This window comes from Salvelinus fontinalis, chromosome 24 (assembly GCF_029448725.1).
Source record: "Salvelinus fontinalis isolate EN_2023a chromosome 24, ASM2944872v1, whole genome shotgun sequence".
Classification (NCBI taxonomy): Eukaryota; Metazoa; Chordata; class Actinopteri; order Salmoniformes; family Salmonidae; genus Salvelinus; species Salvelinus fontinalis.
Genome location: NC_074688.1, coordinates 21999318 through 22019290, shown reverse-complemented (window position 1 = coordinate 22019290; position 19973 = coordinate 21999318). Strand labels below are relative to the sequence as shown.

General features: G+C 44.0%; 1 protein-coding gene across 1 annotated transcript in view; it reads right to left on the bottom strand.

The window, feature by feature from the left end:
- Positions 1–746: 746 nt before the first annotated feature.
- Positions 747–19973, bottom strand: part of LOC129821704 (serine-rich adhesin for platelets-like) — a 46358-nt gene continuing 27131 nt past the window's right edge. The window contains 11 exon segments of the mRNA XM_055879285.1: positions 747–1005; positions 2181–2418; positions 2583–2799; positions 2881–2993; positions 3142–3393; positions 3566–3688; positions 6305–8764; positions 10538–10722; positions 10981–11086; positions 11276–11367; positions 11482–11962. Of these exon segments, the coding sequence (XP_055735260.1) occupies positions 747–1005; positions 2181–2418; positions 2583–2799; positions 2881–2993; positions 3142–3393; positions 3566–3688; positions 6305–8764; positions 10538–10722; positions 10981–11086; positions 11276–11367; positions 11482–11962 (4526 nt within the window).

Below are 19973 nucleotides of genomic sequence, written 5' to 3'. Positions count from 1 at the left end.
GCGCTAGTAGCATTTCAATCAGTTACGTCACTTGCTCTGAGACTTTAAGTAGGGTTGCCCCTTGCTCTGCAAGGGCCGCGGCCTTTGTGGACGCTGCTTCGTGGGCGACCGTTGTTGATGTGTGCAGAAGTTCCCTGGTTCGCGCCCGTGTCGGGGCGAGGGGGCGACGTAAATTTAATCTGTTACATCTGCTTTGAGTCAACTGCGTCAGTGCCTTATCAACTCACTGATGACTAACCCTCTTAATAAGATCGATCTTTTAGTCAATATTTAGAAAAAATATTTTAACCTTGTTGCAACATATGCTTAAACTACTGATATATTTGCTGTGGTAGATCCAAGGGATAATGTTTGCTTTCTAAATGTTGTTTTATGTTCTGAATCTAGAAAAACATGCAAAAAAACGAACAAAAAAATCATGCAAACGCGAAATTAGCCCTGGTGCATTATATAGCACTATAAAATAAAACAATTAAGACGTTAGGAGATTTGTATTACATTTTTGAATAATCTAATGTTACAATTAAACAATCAAGGCCTTTATTAAACACTTGTTCAACAATAAATGTAAAAATGTACTGCCTTTTATTGTGTCTGACGGAATTGAGTTAGTTGCATTTTATGAAACACTTAAAGTATTAGGAGGTTGTTCCTTTACATGGTGTGATAGCTGATACTTCTGTTAATATTAACAAATATATTCTAAAAAAAGTTGAGATTATCTCGTCTTTTTAAGAATCCCTGAACTACACCTGATAAGAATAACGTCCTTCTAAGTAGTCATCGGACACCACTTGTCTGTTGTGCTTTGTTTGCTCGATGTTATATGAGGTCAGCTTGCTAGCTGCTCTCCTCGCTATGGTGATGATCAGAACGACAACCACGACTATCAAAGTGAAGCCCAGCAGAACTCCCAGGACTATTGTCGCCACTTTCCAGCCTGCTCCTGGGGCCATTGATATCTGGGAAACTCCTACAAAGAACAGACAGATGTTTGGTCAATGTCTATCAGTAACTATTGAAAGGACAATATTAGATAAGCAGCATCCCACACAAAATTAAATAGAAGAAATTAGTGAAACCACAACCTGAGTCACATACATACCACAACCAAGTCACATACATTCATTCAACAAAACAAACACCATCATCATGTAATGCCAATTCTTTTTTTTTATCCTATGTTTTAAACATACTTTTCAAGGTAGCTATGGCGGAGTCGTCCAAGTGTTTGCGGATTGTGTCCTGCAGAGCAGCCTGGAGAGTTCTTTCATCATCGGTAGTATTCCCATTATAACCACACATCATCCTGACCACCACACTACCCCTCTGGAAGCCCACCACTGTCATGTCAAAGGATGAATCTGACAGAAAACACCGCATTCTGGGGACAACCTGGAAACATTTTTTTATAGTAAAGTAGACGTCTATTTATAAAAGGACTTATGGAAAAGAAACCATAGTGTTTTAAGATTACATTTGTAAGATATCACAATAAATACAAATCAGAGAGTGTATGTGCATACAGTTTTTATGATCTTTGTAGAGGCATATTCCCAAGCATCGCTCCCTGGGTCGTGCAGAGAGGAGTTGAAGATCCAAGAGTTGAATTCTGCTGTTAATTTGAAAACCTTCCTCACTGTAGGAGGGAAGCAGAGAGAGTTGTTATAATAAGCTGTAGGTCAGTCAGAGGCACAAATAGGCCTCAGTATTACAGATTCGTCTTTCTCTGAAGACCGTATGTGAGATCTGAAGATTTGGTATGATTTCAGAACTTACATGAGCAGAGAAACTTGGATGGAAGACATGGATTTTGGGATGAGCAAATGTCATTTTCTTGATCAAAACAGTCGACAGGATCTATAGTGGGCACATTTTGATTTAATGAAGATGTAATTCAACGTATGTGTAAGATACACAAGTAAGGAATTGATACAGATACAATTGAGGCAGAGGACATTAGTGTACCTTTGCATAGCTTCCCAGGATTAACAGGATTCTCATCTATCAAACCAGGATAGCAGCTACACTCATGGCTGCCTCCAGGACCAACCACACACTGAGCACGTGATGAACACAAGCCTTCACATGGATCTGCACCTGGAGAGATATTTCCTACAAAACAGTGATTGCAATAGTGGTAAATACTGCTTAACTGGATGTACTTACTAGTGTATTACAGGGTGATAACATAAGTTCCTCCACTGGTAGTTACTCTTGTATAAGGTACTTATTTCATGTAAAGTGTGGCCCACATTTCAAGCAACAAAGTTTTCTCACTCTTGCAGTCAGTACCCGGTACGGTTGGGTTTTCATCGTAGAATCCTGCCTTACATTCACATGTATGTGAGGGTCCCTCTCTGACACAGCTGGCATTTTTTGAGCATGTGTAATCGCCTCGTTGGCAGATATCTGCCTCTGTAATATAGTAAAAACTAAGTCACTAAAGGCCACTAAATACACACGGCGATATGATAATGTCCTAAATTCTGTTAGTCCTTGAATATTTATTTAAAAAAATAATTTGATTGATTAACTAGCATAGAAAATATTATTGTATGTAGTCATTGGAATTCAAAAACCTTTGACTGAGGTGAAATTCAGATCTACTCCGAGTACAGATGATTTCAGCGCATTGATGACACTGTTCTGCACGTCAGAGGTTGACAGTTTGACCTCCAGAGCAGTGACCAGATCAAAGTCAACGATCACACTTCCTCTGTGAACACCTGTCACAACCACCACCATTTCTTTAGCCCTGATAAGGTCCTGGTATGCTTTTGGGAGATTCTTTTCAACCTTTAAAGAAATATGTACATTTAAATCATACAATGTTATATTATACTACCTAAATTAAAAAGCAAATATAAAAAATGTTACCTGCATGGTAAAATTGGCCACAAAGTCTTTGTAAAGTTTGCTGGTGTGATTTGAATAATCAGACAAAAACTCTCTGCCTGGAATTCGAGTGGAAGATTCATAGACCTTTCCAGCTTTTGGAGAAAACATAAAGATTTAAGAAAACAAATGTGATGTTTGCACAAAATGTCCTATTGTACTAATTTGATCTATAATTGTTTTAAAAGCAAAAGCATGCTCTTAGTGAATTCAATGAGATTACTTGAAAAAGAGTTGACATACCAGTGATTATGTCTCTTGAAATGTTTTTCTTGATGTAGCAGGATAAGTACTCAATAGTCAGAGTGTATATGGTTCCAGGAGTAAGGTCTGAGAAAACAGCTTTGGTGGCTGAGGTCTCAATCTGAGTTGTGTTGGAATTAGATGCCAGCTTCACCTTGTACTGTATCTGCTGGTCCAGAGGAATACCAGTCCAACTCACACTGATTAACTTACTGGTGACATCCTCCAGCCTGATGACATTCAACAGAGCATCTGACACTGAAAACAAATGACAATAAAAATAAAATAATGCAGTGTATGTACAGCAATATATTCACACATTTCAATAGTCTTTGGTATCGATTTGTAAGGTTAAAAAAACTTTACATCTTTACAATCATATCATCTTATGATGGTTTTTGAGAATAAGTTAAAATAATCTTACTGCATTCTGCAACAGTGGTTTTGATTGTTGTCACCAAAGTAGTGTCTCTGGATGTTAGTCCCGGTGAAGGGGTGGACGGCGTAGATACTGCTACAACTGCTGAGGTATCTGTACCTGTTAACACTGTAGTAGCACCACTTGTTGATGACATTATTAGTCTTAGAGTGGTGACCTCACTTGTGGCTGTTGATGGAAAAGTGGGAGTTGTGGGATCACTTGAAGTGACTGTTGATGTAATATAATTTGAAGAGGGTGTTGATGTCAAGAGAGTAGTGTCAACACTTGAGTTCTCTGTCGATGTAGTTGAGGGAGAGATGGTATCACTTGAAGTGAAAGGTAATGTTGAGGGAGAGGTGGTATCACTTGAAGTCACTGTATATTGCAAGGGAGAGGTGGTATAACTTGAAGTGACAATTGATGTAGTTGAGCGAGTGGTGGCATTATTTGAAGTGACTGTTGAGGGAGTGGTGGCCACACTTGAAGAGACTGTTGAGGGAATGGTTGCATCGCTTGAAGTTACCTCTGATGTTGATGTAGTAGTTGTGGCATCACTTGTCAATGTATTTGACGGAATGGTTGCCACAGTTGAAGTAACTGTCAATGTAGTTGAGGGATTGGTAGCCACAGTTGAAGTAACTGTTGATGTGGAGGGAGTAGTATCAATACTTGAACTGGCTGTCTCTGTAGTGGTGGCATCAGTTGAAGTGACTTTCTCTGTAGTGATGGCATCACCTGAAGTGACTGTTGATGTAGTGGTGGCATCACTTGAAGTGACTGTTGATGTAGTGGTGACATCACTTGAAGTGACTGTTGATGTCGAGGGAGTGCTGGCATCACTTGAAGAGACTGTCGATGTAGTGGCAGCATCACTTGATGTAGTGGTGGCATCACTTGAATTGACTGTTAATGTCGAGGGAGAGGTGGCATTTCTTGAAGTGACTGTTAATGTCAAGGTAGTGGTGGCATCGCTTGAAGGGACTGTCGATAAACTGGTAGCATCACTTGAAGAGACTGTTGATGTCGAGGGAGTGGTGCCATCACTTGAAGAGACTGTTGATGTCGAGGGAGTGGTGCCATCACTTGAAGAGACTGTTGATGTAGTGGTGGCACTACTTGAAGTGACTGTTGATGTAGAGGGAGAGGTGCCATCACTTGGAATGACTATTGATGTAGTTGAGGAAGCGGTGGCATCACTTGAAGTAACTGTTGATGTCAAAGGAGTGGAGGCATCACTTGAAGAGACTGTCAATGTAGTGGTAGCATCACTTGAAGTGACTGATGATGTTGACTTAGAGGTGGCATTACTTGGCGTGACTGTCAATGTAGTTGAGGGAGAGGTGGCATCACTTGAAGTGACTGTTGATGTATTGGTGGGATCACTTGAAGTGACTGTTGATGTCGAGGGAGAGGTGGTATCACTTGCAGTTACTGTTGATGTTGAGAGAGTGTTGGCATCACTTGAAGAGACTGTCAATGTAGTGTTAGCATCCCTTGAGGTGACTGTTGATGTAGTGGACGCATCACTTAAATTGACTGTTGATGTCAAGGGAGAGATGGCATCACTTGAAGTGACTGTTAATGTCGAGGGAATGGTGGCATCCCTTGAAGAGACTTTCAATGTAGTTGTAGCATCACTTGAAGTGACTGTTGATGTAGTGGTGGCATCATTTGATTTGACTGTTGATATCGAGGGATAGGTTGCATCACTTGAAGTGATTGTTAATATCGAGGGAGTGGTGGCATCACTTGAACAGGCTGTCAATGTATTTGTAGCATCACTTGAAGTGACTGTTGATGTAGTGGTGGCATCCCTTGAAGTGACTGTTGATGTCGAGGGAGAGGTGGCATAACTTGAAGTGACTGTTAGTGTCGAAAGAGTGGTGGCATCACTTGAACGGAGTGTCGATGTATTTGTAGCATCACTTGAAGTGACTGTTGATGTAGTGGTGGCATTACTTGAAGTGACTGTTGATGTCGAGGGAGAGGTGGCATCACTTGAAGAGACAATTGATCTAGTTGAGGAAGCGGTGGGATCACTTGAAGTGACAGTTGATGTCAAAGGAGAGGTGGCATCACTTGAAGTGACTGTTAATGTCGAGGGCGTGTTGGCATCACTTGAGGAGACTGTCAATGTAGTGGTAGCATCACTTGAAGTGACTGTTGATGTAGTGGTGGCATCCCTTGAAGTGACTGTTGATGTCAAGGGAGTGGTGGCATCACTTGAAGTGAATGTTAATGTCGAAAGAGTGGTGGCATCACTTGAACGGACTGTCGATGTTCTGGTAGCACCACTTGAAGTGACAGTTGATGTTGACTTAGAGGTGGCATCAGTTGGCGTGACTGTTGATGTTGAGGGAGAGTTGGCATCACTTGAAGTGACTGTTGATGTAGTGGTTGCATCACTTGAATTGAATGTTGATGTCGAGGGAGAGGTGGCATCACTTGAAGTGAATGTTAATGTCGAAAGAGTGGTGGCATCACTTGAACGGACTGTCAATGTATTTGTAGCATCATTTGAAGTGACTGTTGATGTAGTGGTGGCATCACTTGGCGTGACTGTTGATGTTGAGGGAGAGGTGGTATCACTTGAAGATACTGTCCATGTAGTGGTAGCATCACTTGATGTGACTGTTGATGTTGACTTAGAGGTGGAATCACTTGGCTTGACTGTCAATGTAGTTGAGGGAGAGATGGCATAACTTGAAGTGACTGTTGATGTCGAGAGAGATGTGGCATCACTTGAAGAGACTGTCAATGTATTGGTGGCATCACTTGAAGTGACTGTTAATGTCGAGGGCGTGTTGGCATCACTTGAAGAGATTGTCAATGTAGTGGTAGCATCACTTGAAGTGACTGTTGATGTATTGGTGTAATCACTTGAAGTGACTGCTGATGTCGAGGGAGAGGGGGCATCACTTGAAGAAACTGTTGATGTAGTTGAGAAAGCGGTGGCATCACTTGAAGTGTATGGTAAAGTTGAGGGAGTGGAGGAATCACTTGAAGTGACTGTTGATGTAGTGGTGGAATTACTTGAAGTGACTGTTGATGTTGTGGGAGAGGTGGCATCACTTGTTGAGACTGTCGATGTAGTGGTAGCATCACTTGAAGTGACAGTTGATGTTGACTTCGAGGTGGCATCACTTGGCGTGACTGTTGATGTCGAGGGAGAGGTGGCATCAATTGAAGATCCTGTCGATGTAGTGGTAGCACCACTTGAACTGACTGTTGATGTAGTGGAATTATCACTTGAAGTGAATGTTGATGTTGAGGTAGAGGTGGCAATACTTGGCGTGACTGTAGACGTAGTTGAGGAAGAGGTTGCATCCCTTGAAGTGACTGTTGATGTTCTGGTGGCATCACTTGAATTTACTTTTGATGATGTGGTGGCATCACTTGAAATTACTGTTGATGTCGAGAGAGAGGTTGTATCACTTGAAGAGAATGTCGATGTATTGGTGGCATCACTTGAAGTAACTGTTGATGTCGAGGGAGAGGTGGCATCACTTGGCGTGACTGTTGATGCCAAGGGAGAGGTGGCATCACTTGAAGATACTGTCGGTGTAGTGGTGGCATCACTTGAAGTTACTGTTGATGTTGACGTAGAGGTGTCATTACTTGGCATGACTGTGAATGTAGTTGAGGGAGAGATGGCATCACTTGAAGAGACTGTTGATGTCGAGAGAGAGGTGGCATCACTTGAAGTAACAGTTAATGTCGAGGGAGTGGTGGCATCACTTGAAGACACTGTCGATGTAGCGATAGCATCACTTGAAGTGGCTGATGATGTATTGGTGGCATCACTTGAAGTGACTGTTGATGTCGAGGGAGAGGTGGCATTTCTTGAAGGGACTGTTAATGTCGAGGAAGTGGTGGCATCACTTGAAGTGACTGTTGAAGTCGAGGGAGAGGTGGCATCAATTGAAGAGACTGTTGATGTAGTTGAGGAAGCGGTGGCATCACTTGAAGTGTATGTTACTGTCGAGGGAGTGGAGGCATCACATGAAGTGAGTGTTAATGTCGAGGGAGTGGTGGCATATCTTGAACGGACTGTCAATGTATTTGTAGCATCACTTGAAGTCACTGTTGATGTAGTGGTGGCATCACTTGAAGTGACTGCTGATGTCGTCGGAGAGATGGCATCACTTGAAGAGACTGTTGATGTAGTTGAGGAAGCGGTGGCATCACTTGAAGTGTATGTTACTGTCGAGGAAGTGGAGGCATCACTTGAAGTGACTGTTGAAGTCGAGGGAGTGGAGGCATCACTTGAAGTGACTGTTGAAGTCGAGGGAGAGGTGGCATCACTTGAAGAGACTGTTGATGTAGTTGAGGAAGCGGTGGCATCACTTGCAGTGTATGTTAAAGTCGAGGGAGTGGAGGCATTACTTGAAGAGACTGTCGATGTAGTGTTAGCATCCCTTGAAGTGATTGTTGATGTTGACTTAGAGGTGGCATCACTTGGCGTGACTGTTGATGTCGAGGGAGAGGTCGCATAACTTGAAGTGACTGTTGATGTAGTGGTTGTATCACTTGGCGTGACTGTTGATGTCGAGAGAGAAGTGGCACTACTTGAAGTGACTGTTGATGTAGAGGGAGAGGTGCAATCACTTGGAAAGACTATTGATGTAGTTGAGGAAGCGGTGGCATCACTTGAAGTGAAAGTTGATGTCCAGGAAAAGGTGGCATCATTTAAAGTAACTGTTGATGTCAAGGGAGTGGAGGCATCACTTAAAGAGACTGTCAATGTAGTGGTAGAATCACTTGAAATGACTGTTGATGTAGTGGTAGCATCACTTAAATTGACTGTTGATGTCGAGGGAGTCGTGGCATCACTTGAAGAGACTGTCAATGTAGTGGCAGCATCACTTGAAGTGACTGTTGATGTACTGGTGGCATCATTTGATTTGACTGTTGATGTCGAGGGAGAGGTTGTATCACTTGAAGTGACTGTTAATGTCGAGGGAGTGGTGGCATCACTTGAACGGACTGTAGATGTATTTATAGCATCACTTGGCTTGACTGTTGATGTCGATGGAGAGGTGGCATCACTTGAAGTGACTGTTGATGTAGTGGTGTCATCACTTGAATTGACTGTTGATGTCGAGGGAGAGGTGGCATCACTTGAAGTGACTTTTAATGCCGAGGGAGTGGTGGCATCACTTGAACGGATTGTCGATGTATTTGTAGCATCACTTGAACTGACTGTTGATGTAGTGGTAGCATCACTTGAACTGACTGTTGATGTAGTGGTAGCATCACTTGAAGTGACTGTTGATGTCAAGGGAGAGGTGGCATCACTTGAAGTGAATGTTAATATTGAGGGAGTGGAGGCATCACTTGAAGAGATTGTCAATGTAGTGGTAGTGTCAGTTGAAGTGACTGTTGATGTCGAGGGAGAGGTGGCATCACTTGAAGCTACTGTCAATGTAGTGGTAGCACCACTTGAAGAGATTGACGATTTAGTGGTAGCGTCACTTGAAGTCACTGTTGATGTAGTGGTGGCATCACTTGAAGCTACTGTTGAGGGAGTGGTGGCATCACTTAAAGTGACTGTTGATGTCAAGGGAGAGGTGGCATCAATTGAAGTGACTGCTGATGTTGATGCAGTAGCGGTGGCATCACTTGAAGTGACTTTTGAGGGAGTGGTGGGATTGCTTGATGTAAATGTAGAGGGAGTGGTGGCATCACTTGAAGAGACTGCTGATGTTGATGCAGTAGCGGTGGCATCACTTGAAGTGACTGTTGAGGGAGTGGTGGCATCACTTAAAGTAACTGTTGATGTCGAGAGAGAGGTGGCATCAATTGAAGTAAATGTTGATGTTAAGGGAGAGATGGCATCACTTGAAGTGAATGCTGATGTTGATGTAGTAGCTTTGGCACCACTTGAAGTGAATGTTGAAGGAACAGTGTTATCACTTGAAGTGACTGCTGATGTAGATAACGGAGTGGTGGCATCACTTGAACTGACTGTCGATGTAGCTGAGGGAATGGTGGCCAAAGTTGATGTTACTGTCGGTGTAGTAGTGGTGGTGTCACTTGATGTGAAAGTCGATGTAGTTGAGGAAGTGGTGGCATCACTTGAAGTGAATGTTGACAGAGTGACGATAACACTTGAACTAACTGTCAATGTACTTGAGGGAGTGGTGGCATCACTTGAAGTGGGTGTTGATGTAGTATCGTCTGAAGTGACTGTCCATGTAGTTGAGTGAGAGGTGGCATCACTTGAAGTGAATATTGATGTCGAGGGAGATGTGGAATCACTTGAAGTGACTGTTGAGGGAGTGGTGCCATCACTTGAAGAGACTGTAGAGGGAGTGGTGGCATCACTTAAATTGACTGTTGATGTCGAGGGAGAGGTGGCATCAATTGAAATGACTGCTGATGTTGATGCAGTATTGCTAGCATCACTTGAAGTGACTTTCGATGTAATTGACGGAATGTTGGCCACAGTTGAAGTTACTGTCGGTATAGTGGTGGTAGTATCACTTGAAGTGACTGTTGACAGAGTGGTGGCAACACTTGAACTGACTGTCAATGTACTTGAGGGAGTGGTGGCATCATTTAAAGTGGGTGTTGGTGTAATATCGTCTGAAGTGATTGTCGATGTAGCTGAGTGAGAAGTGGCATCACTTGAAGTGAATATTGATGTCGAAGGAGAGGTGGCATCACTTGAAGTGACTGTTGAGGGAGTGGTGGCATCACTTGAAGAGACTGCTGATGTTGATGTAGTAGTGGTGGCATCACTTGAAGCTACTGTTGAGGGAGTGGTGGCATCACTTAAAGTGACTGTTGATGTCGAGGGAGAGGTGGCATCAATTGAAGAAAATATTGATGTCGAGGGAGAGGTGCCATCACTTGAAGTGAATATTGATGTTAACGGAGAGCTGGCATCACTTGAAGTGAATGCTGATGTTGATGTAGTAGTTTTGGCATCACTTGAAGTGAATGCTGAAGTTGATGTAGAAGCTTTGGCACCACTTGAAGTGAATGTTGAAGGAACAGTGTTATTGCTTGAAGTGACTGCTGATGTAGATGAGGGAGTGGTGGCATCATTTGAAGTTGATGTCGATGCAGTTGAGGGATTGGTGGCATCACTTGAAGAGACTGCTGATGTTGATGTAGTAGCGGTGGCATCACTTGAAGAAGCTGTTGAGGGAGTGGTGTCATCACTTAAAGTAACTGTTGATGTCGAGGGAGAGGTGGCATCACTTGAACTGAATGCTGATGTTGATGTAGTAGCGGTGGCACCACTTGTAGTAAATGTTGAAGGAACAGTGATATCGCTTGAAGTGACTGCTGATGTAGTAGTGGTGGCATCACTTGAAGTGACTATTAATGTAGATGAGGGAGTGGTGGCATGACTTGAAGTGCTTTTTGAGGGAGTGGTGGAATCGCTTGAAATGACTGTTAATGACGATGTAGTAGTGGTGGCATCTCTTGAAGTTGATGTCGATCCAGTTGAGGGATTGGTGGCATCACTTGGTGTGACTGTTGAGGGAGTGGTGGCATCACTTGAAGAGACTGCTGAAATTGATGTTGTAGTGGTGGCATCACTTGAAGCTAATTTTGAAGGAGCAGTGGCATTGCTTGAAGTGACTGCTGATGTTGATGTAATAGTTGTGTTATGAATTGAAGTGACTGTTAATGTCGATGTAGTAGTGGTGGCATCTCTTGAAGTTGATGTCAATGCAGTTGAGGGATTGGTGGCATCACTTGGAGTGACTGTTGAGGCAGTGGTGTCATCACTTGAAGTGACTGTCGATGTAGTTGAAGGAATTGTGGCCACAGTTAATATTACTGTCGGTGTAGTAGTGGTGGTAACACTTGAAGTGACTGTCGATATAGTTGAAGGAATTGTGGCCACAGTTAATATTACTGTCGGTGTCGTAGTGGTGGTAACACTTGAAGTGAAAGTCAATGTAGTTGAGGGAGAGGTGGCATCACTTGAAGTGACTGTTGAGGGAGTTGAGGAAGAGGTTGCATCACCTGAAGTGGGTGTCGATGTGGTATCATCTGAAGTGACTATCGATACAGTTGAGAGAGTGATGACATCACTTGAAGTGACTGTTGAGGGAGTTGAGGGAGTGGTGGCATCACTTGAAGTGAAGATTGATGTCGAGGGAGAGGTGGCATCACTTGAAGTGACTGTTGAGGGAGTGGTGGGATTGCCTGAAATGAAAGTAGAGGGATTGGTGGCATCACTTGAAGAGACTGCTGATGTTGCTGCAGTAGCAGTGGCATCACTTGAAGCTACTGTTGAGGGAGTGGTGGCATCACTTGAAGTGACTGCTGATGTCGAGGGAGAGGTGGCATCACTTGAAGTGACTGCTGATGTTGATGCATTAGCGGTGGCATCACTTGAAGTGACTTTTGAGGGAGTGGTGGGATTGCTTGAAGTGACTGTTGAGGGAGTGGTGGCATCACTTAAAGTAACTGTTGATGTCGAGGGAGAGGTGGCATCAATTGAAGTAAATATTGATGTTGAGGGAGAGGTGCCATCACTTGAAGTGAATATTGATGTTAAGGGAGAGATGGCATCACTTGAAGTGAATGCTGAATTTGATGTAGTAGCTTTGGCACCACTTGAAGTGAATGTTGAAGGAACAGTGTTATCACTTGAAGTGACTGCTGATGTAGATGAGGGAGTGGTGGCATCACTTGAACTGACTGTCGATGTAGCTGAGGGAATGGTGGCCACAGTTGATGTTACTGTCGGTGTAGTAGTGGTGGTGTCACTTGATGTGAAAGTCGATGTAGTTGAGGAAGTGGTGGCATCACTTAAAGTGAATGTTGACAGAGTGACGATAACACTTGAACTAACTGTCAATGTACTTGAGGGAGTGGTGGCATCACTTGAAGTGGGTGTTGATGTAGTATCGTCTGAAGTGACTGTCCATGTAGTTGAGTGAGAGGTGGCATCACTTGAAGTGAATATTGATGTCGAGGGAGATGTGGAATCACTTGAAGTGACTGTTGAGGGAGTGGTGCCATCAATTGAAGAGACTGTGGAGGGAGTGGTGGCATCACTTAAATTGACTGTTGATGTCCAGGGAGAGGTGGCATCAATTGAAATGACTGCTGATGTTGATGCAGTATTGCTAGCATCACTTGAAGTGACTTTCGATGTAATTGACGGAATGTTGGCCACAGTTGAAGTTACTGTCGGTATAGTGGTGGTAGTATCACTTGAAGTGACTGTTGACAGAGTGGTGGCAACACTTGAACTGACTGTCAATGTACTTGAGGGAGTGGTGGCATCATTTAAAGTGGGTGTTGGTGTAATATCGTCTGAAGTGATTGTCGATGTAGCTGAGTGAGAAGGGGCATCACTTGAAGTGAATATTGATGTCGAAGGAGAGGTGGCATCACTTGAAGTGACTGTTGAGGGAGTGGTGGCATCACTTGAAGAGACTGCTGATGTTGATGTAGTAGTGGTGGCATCACTTGAAGCTACTGTTGAGGGAGTGGTGGCATCACTTAAAGTGACTGTTGATGTCGAGGGAGAGGTGGCATCAATTGAAGAAAATATTGATGTCGAGGGAGAGGTGCCATCACTTGAAGTGAATATTGATGTTAACGGAGAGCTGGCATCACTTGAAGTGAATGCTGATGTTGATGTAGTAGTTTTGGCATCACTTGAAGTGAATGCTGAAGTTGATGTAGAAGCTTTGGCACCACTTGAAGTGAATGTTGAAGGAACAGTGTTATTGCTTGAAGTGACTGCTGATGTAGATGAGGGAGTGGTGGCATCATTTGAAGTTGATGTCGATGCAGTTGAGGGATTGGTGGCATCACTGGAAGAGACTGCTGATGTTGATGTAGTAGCGGTGGCATCACTTGAAGAAGCTGTTGAGGGAGTGGTGTCATCACTTAAAGTAACTGTTGATGTCGAGGGAGAGGTGGCATCACTTGAACTGAATGCTGATGTTGATGTAGTAGCGGTGGCACCACTTGTAGTAAATGTTGAAGGAACAGTGATATCGCTTGAAGTGACTGCTGATGTAGTAGTGGTGGCATCACTTGAAGTGACTATTATTGTAGATGAGGGAGTGGTGGCATGACTTGAAGTGCTTTTTGAGGGAGTGGTGGAATCGCTTGAAATGACTGTTAATGACGATGTAGTAGTGGTGGCATCTCTTGAAGTTGATGTCGATCCAGTTGAGGGATTGGTGGCATCACTTGGTGTGACTGTTGAGGGAGTGGTGGCATCACTTGAAGAGACTGCTGAAATTGATGTTGTAGTGTTGGCATGACTTGAAGTGCTTTTTGAGGGAGTGGTGGAATTGCTTGAAATGACTGTTAATGTCGATGTAGTAGTGATGGCATCTCTTGAAGTTGATGTCGATGCTGTTGAGGGATTGGTGGCATCACTTGGTGTGACTGTTGAGGGAGTGGTGGCATCACTTGAAGAGACTGCTGAAATTGATGTTGTAGTGGTGGCATCACTTGAAGCTAATTTTGAAGGAGCAGTGGCATTGCTTGAAGTGACTGCTGATGTTGATGTAATAGTTGTGTTATGAATTGAAGTGACTGTTAATGTCGATGTAGTAGTGGTGGCATCTCTTGAAGTTGATGTCAATGCAGTTGAGGGATTGGTGGCATCACTTGGAGTGACTGTTGAGGCAGTGGTGTCATCACTTGAAGTGACTGTCGATGTAGTTGAAGGAATTGTGGCCACAGTTAATATTACTGTCGGTGTAGTAGTGGTGGTAACACTTGAAGTGACTGTCGATATAGTTGAAGGAATTGTGGCCACAGTTAATATTACTGTCGGTGTCGTAGTGGTGGTAACACTTGAAGTGAAAGTCAATGTAGTTGAGGGAGAGGTGGCATCACTTGAAGTGACTGTTGAGGGAGTTGAGGAAGAGGTTGCATCACCTGAAGTGGGTGTCGATGTGGTATCATCTGAAGTGACTATCGATACAGTTGAGAGAGTGATGACATCACTTGAAGTGACTGTTGAGGGAGTGGTGGGATTGCCTGAAATGAAAGTAGAGGGATTGGTGGCATCACTTGAAGAGACTGCTGATGTTGCTGCAGTAGCAGTGGCATCACTTGAAGCTACTGTTGAGGGAGTGGTGGCATCACTTGAAGTGACTGCTGATGTCGAGGGAGAGGTGGCATCACTTGAAGTGACTGCTGATGTTGATGCATTAGCGGTGGCATCACTTGAAGTGACTTTTGAGGGAGTGGTGGGATTGCTTGAAGTGACTGTTGAGGGAGTGGTGGCATCACTTAAAGTAACTGTTGATGTCGAGGGAGAGGTGGCATCAATTGAAGTAAATATTGATGTTGAGGGAGAGGTGCCATCACTTGAAGTGAATATTGATGTTAAGGGAGAGATGGCATCACTTGAAGTGAATGCTGAATTTGATGTAGTAGCTTTGGCACCACTTGAAGTGAATGTTGAAGGAACAGTGTTATCACTTGAAGTGACTGCTGATGTAGATAAGGGAGTGGTGGCATCACTTGAACTGACTGTCGATGTAGCTGAGGGAATGGTGGCCACAGTTGATGTTACTGTCGGTGTAGTAGTGGTGGTGTCACTTGATGTGAAAGTCGATGTAGTTGAGGAAGTGGTGGCATCACTTAAAGTGAATGTTGACAGAGTGACGATAACACTTGAACTAACTGTCAATGTACTTGAGGGAGTGGTGGCATCACTTGAAGTGGGTGTTGATGTAGTATCGTCTGAAGTGACTGTCCATGTAGTTGAGTGAGAGGTGGCATCACTTGAAGTGAATATTGATGTCGAGGGAGATGTGGAATCACTTGAAGTGACTGTTGAGGGAGTGGTGCCATCAATTGAAGAGACTGTAGAGGGAGTGGTGGCATCACTTAAATTGACTGTTGATGTCGAGGGAGAGGTGGCATCAATTGAAATGACTGCTGATGTTGATGCAGTATTGCTAGCATCACTTGAAGTGACTTTCGATGTAATTGACGGAATGTTGGCCACAGTTGAAGTTACTGTCGGTATAGTGGTGGTAGTATCACTTGAAGTGACTGTTGACAGAGTGGTGGCAACACTTGAACTGACTGTCAATGTACTTGAGGGAGTGGTGGCATCATTTAAAGTGGTTGTTGGTGTAATATCGTCTGAAGTGATTGTCGATGTAGCTGAGTGAGAAGGGGCATCACTTGAAGTGAATATTGATGTCGAAGGAGAGGTGGCATCACTTGAAGTGACTGTTGAGGGAGTGGTGGCATCACTTGAAGAGACTGCTGATGTCGAGGGAGAGGTGGCATCACTTGAAGTGAAGATTGATGTCGAGGGAGAGGTGGCATCACTTGAAGCTACTGTTGAGGGAGTGGTGGCATCACTTAAAGTGACTGTTGATGTCGAGGGAGAGGTGGCATCACTTGAAGTGAAGATTGATGTCGAGGGAGAGGTGGCATCACTTGAAGTGACTGTTGAGGGAGTGGTGGGATTGCTTGAAATGAAAGTAGAGAGATTGGTGGCATCACTTGAAGAGACTGCTGATGTTGCTGCAGTAGCAGTGGTATCACTTGAAGCTACTGTTGAGGGAGTGGTGGCATCACTTAAAGTAACTGTTGATGTCGAGGGAGAGGTGGCATCAATTGAAGTAAATATTGATGTTGAGGGAGAGGTGCCATCACTTGAAGTGAATATTGATGTTAAGGGAGAGATGGCATCACTTGAAGTGAATGCTGAAGTTGATGTAGTAGCTTTGGCACCACTTGAAGTGAATGTTGAAGGAACAGTGTTATCACTTGAAGTGACTGCTGATGTAGATAAGGGAGTGGTGGCATCACTTGAACTGACTGTCGATGTAGCTGAGGGAATGGTGGCCACAGTTGATGTTAATGTCGGTGTAGTAGTGGTGGTGTCACTTGATGTGAAAGTCGATGTAGTTGAGGAAGTGGTGGCATCACTTAAAGTGAATGTTGACAGAGTGACGATAACACTTGAACTAACTGTCAATGTACTTGAGGGAGTGGTGGCATCACTTGAAGTGAATATTGATGTCGAGGGAGATGTGGAATCACTTGAAGTGACTGTTGAGGGAGTGGTGCCATCAATTGAAGAGACTGTGGAGGGAGTGGTGGCATCACTTAAATTGACTGTTGATGTCCAGGGAGAGGTGGCATCAATTGAAATGACTGCTGATGTTGATGCAGTATTGCTAGCATCACTTGAAGTGACTTTCGATGTAATTGACGGAATGTTGGCCACAGTTGAAGTTACTGTCGGTATAGTGGTGGTAGTATCACTTGAAGTGACTGTTGACAGAGTGGTGGCAACACTTGAACTGACTGTCAATGTACTTGAGGGAGTGGTGGCATCATTTAAAGTGGGTGTTGGTGTAATATCGTCTGAAGTGATTGTCGATGTAGCTGAGTGAGAAGTGGCATCACTTGAAGTGAATATTGATGTCGAAGGAGAGGTGGCATCACTTGAAGTGACTGTTGAGGGAGTGGTGGCATCACTTGAAGAGACTGCTGATGTTGATGTAGTAGTGGTGGCATCACTTGAAGCTACTGTTGAGGGAGTGGTGGCATCACTTAAAGTGACTGTTGATGTCGAGGGAGAGGTGGCATCAATTGAAGAAAATATTGATGTCGAGGGAGAGGTGCCATCACTTGAAGTGAATATTGATGTTAACGGAGAGCTGGCATCACTTGAAGTGAATGCTGATGTTGATGTAGTAGTTTTGGCATCACTTGAAGTGAATGCTGAAGTTGATGTAGAAGCTTTGGCACCACTTGAAGTGAATGTTGAAGGAACAGTGTTATTGCTTGAAGTGACTGCTGATGTAGATGAGGGAGTGGTGGCATCATTTGAAGTTGATGTCGATGCAGTTGAGGGATTGGTGGCATCACTGGAAGAGACTGCTGATGTTGATGTAGTAGCGGTGGCATCACTTGAAGAAGCTGTTGAGGGAGTGGTGTCATCACTTAAAGTAACTGTTGATGTCGAGGGAGAGGTGGCATCACTTGAACTGAATGCTGATGTTGATGTAGTAGCGGTGGCACCACTTGTAGTAAATGTTGAAGGAACAGTGATATCGCTTGAAGTGACTGCTGATGTAGTAGTGGTGGCATCACTTGAAGTGACTATTATTGTAGATGAGGGAGTGGTGGCATGACTTGAAGTGCTTTTTGAGGGAGTGGTGGAATCGCTTGAAATGACTGTTAATGACGATGTAGTAGTGGTGGCATCTCTTGAAGTTGATGTCGATCCAGTTGAGGGATTGGTGGCATCACTTGGTGTGACTGTTGAGGGAGTGGTGGCATCACTTGAAGAGACTGCTGAAATTGATGTTGTAGTGTTGGCATGACTTGAAGTGCTTTTTGAGGGAGTGGTGGAATTGCTTGAAATGACTGTTAATGTCGATGTAGTAGTGATGGCATCTCTTGAAGTTGATGTCGATGCTGTTGAGGGATTGGTGGCATCACTTGGTGTGACTGTTGAGGGAGTGGTGGCATCACTTGAAGAGACTGCTGAAATTGATGTTGTAGTGGTGGCATCACTTGAAGCTAATTTTGAAGGAGCAGTGGCATTGCTTGAAGTGACTGCTGATGTTGATGTAATAGTTGTGTTATGAATTGAAGTGACTGTTAATGTCGATGTAGTAGTGGTGGCATCTCTTGAAGTTGATGTCAATGCAGTTGAGGGATTGGTGGCATCACTTGGAGTGACTGTTGAGGCAGTGGTGTCATCACTTGAAGTGACTGTCGATGTAGTTGAAGGAATTGTGGCCACAGTTAATATTACTGTCGGTGTAGTAGTGGTGGTAACACTTGAAGTGACTGTCGATATAGTTGAAGGAATTGTGGCCACAGTTAATATTACTGTCGGTGTCGTAGTGGTGGTAACACTTGAAGTGAAAGTCAATGTAGTTGAGGGAGAGGTGGCATCACTTGAAGTGACTGTTGAGGGAGTTGAGGAAGAGGTTGCATCACCTGAAGTGGGTGTCGATGTGGTATCATCTGAAGTGACTATCGATACAGTTGAGAGAGTGATGACATCACTTGAAGTGACTGTTGAGGGAGTGGTGGGATTGCCTGAAATGAAAGTAGAGGGATTGGTGGCATCACTTGAAGAGACTGCTGATGTTGCTGCAGTAGCAGTGGCATCACTTGAAGCTACTGTTGAGGGAGTGGTGGCATCACTTGAAGTGACTGCTGATGTCGAGGGAGAGGTGGCATCACTTGAAGTGACTGCTGATGTTGATGCATTAGCGGTGGCATCACTTGAAGTGACTTTTGAGGGAGTGGTGGGATTGCTTGAAGTGACTGTTGAGGGAGTGGTGGCATCACTTAAAGTAACTGTTGATGTCGAGGGAGAGGTGGCATCAATTGAAGTAAATATTGATGTTGAGGGAGAGGTGCCATCACTTGAAGTGAATATTGATGTTAAGGGAGAGATGGCATCACTTGAAGTGAATGCTGAATTTGATGTAGTAGCTTTGGCACCACTTGAAGTGAATGTTGAAGGAACAGTGTTATCACTTGAAGTGACTGCTGATGTAGATAAGGGAGTGGTGGCATCACTTGAACTGACTGTCGATGTAGCTGAGGGAATGGTGGCCACAGTTGATGTTACTGTCGGTGTAGTAGTGGTGGTGTCACTTGATGTGAAAGTCGATGTAGTTGAGGAAGTGGTGGCATCACTTAAAGTGAATGTTGACAGAGTGACGATAACACTTGAACTAACTGTCAATGTACTTGAGGGAGTGGTGGCATCACTTGAAGTGGGTGTTGATGTAGTATCGTCTGAAGTGACTGTCCATGTAGTTGAGTGAGAGGTGGCATCACTTGAAGTGAATATTGATGTCGAGGGAGATGTGGAATCACTTGAAGTGACTGTTGAGGGAGTGGTGCCATCAATTGAAGAGACTGTAGAGGGAGTGGTGGCATCACTTAAATTGACTGTTGATGTCGAGGGAGAGGTGGCATCAATTGAAATGACTGCTGATGTTGATGCAGTATTGCTAGCATCACTTGAAGTGACTTTCGATGTAATTGACGGAATGTTGGCCACAGTTGAAGTTACTGTCGGTATAGTGGTGGTAGTATCACTTGAAGTGACTGTTGACAGAGTGGTGGCAACACTTGAACTGACTGTCAATGTACTTGAGGGAGTGGTGGCATCATTTAAAGTGGTTGTTGGTGTAATATCGTCTGAAGTGATTGTCGATGTAGCTGAGTGAGAAGGGGCATCACTTGAAGTGAATATTGATGTCGAAGGAGAGGTGGCATCACTTGAAGTGACTGTTGAGGGAGTGGTGGCATCACTTGAAGAGACTGCTGATGTCGAGGGAGAGGTGGCATCACTTGAAGTGAAGATTGATGTCGAGGGAGAGGTGGCATCACTTGAAGCTACTGTTGAGGGAGTGGTGGCATCACTTAAAGTGACTGTTGATGTCGAGGGAGAGGTGGCATC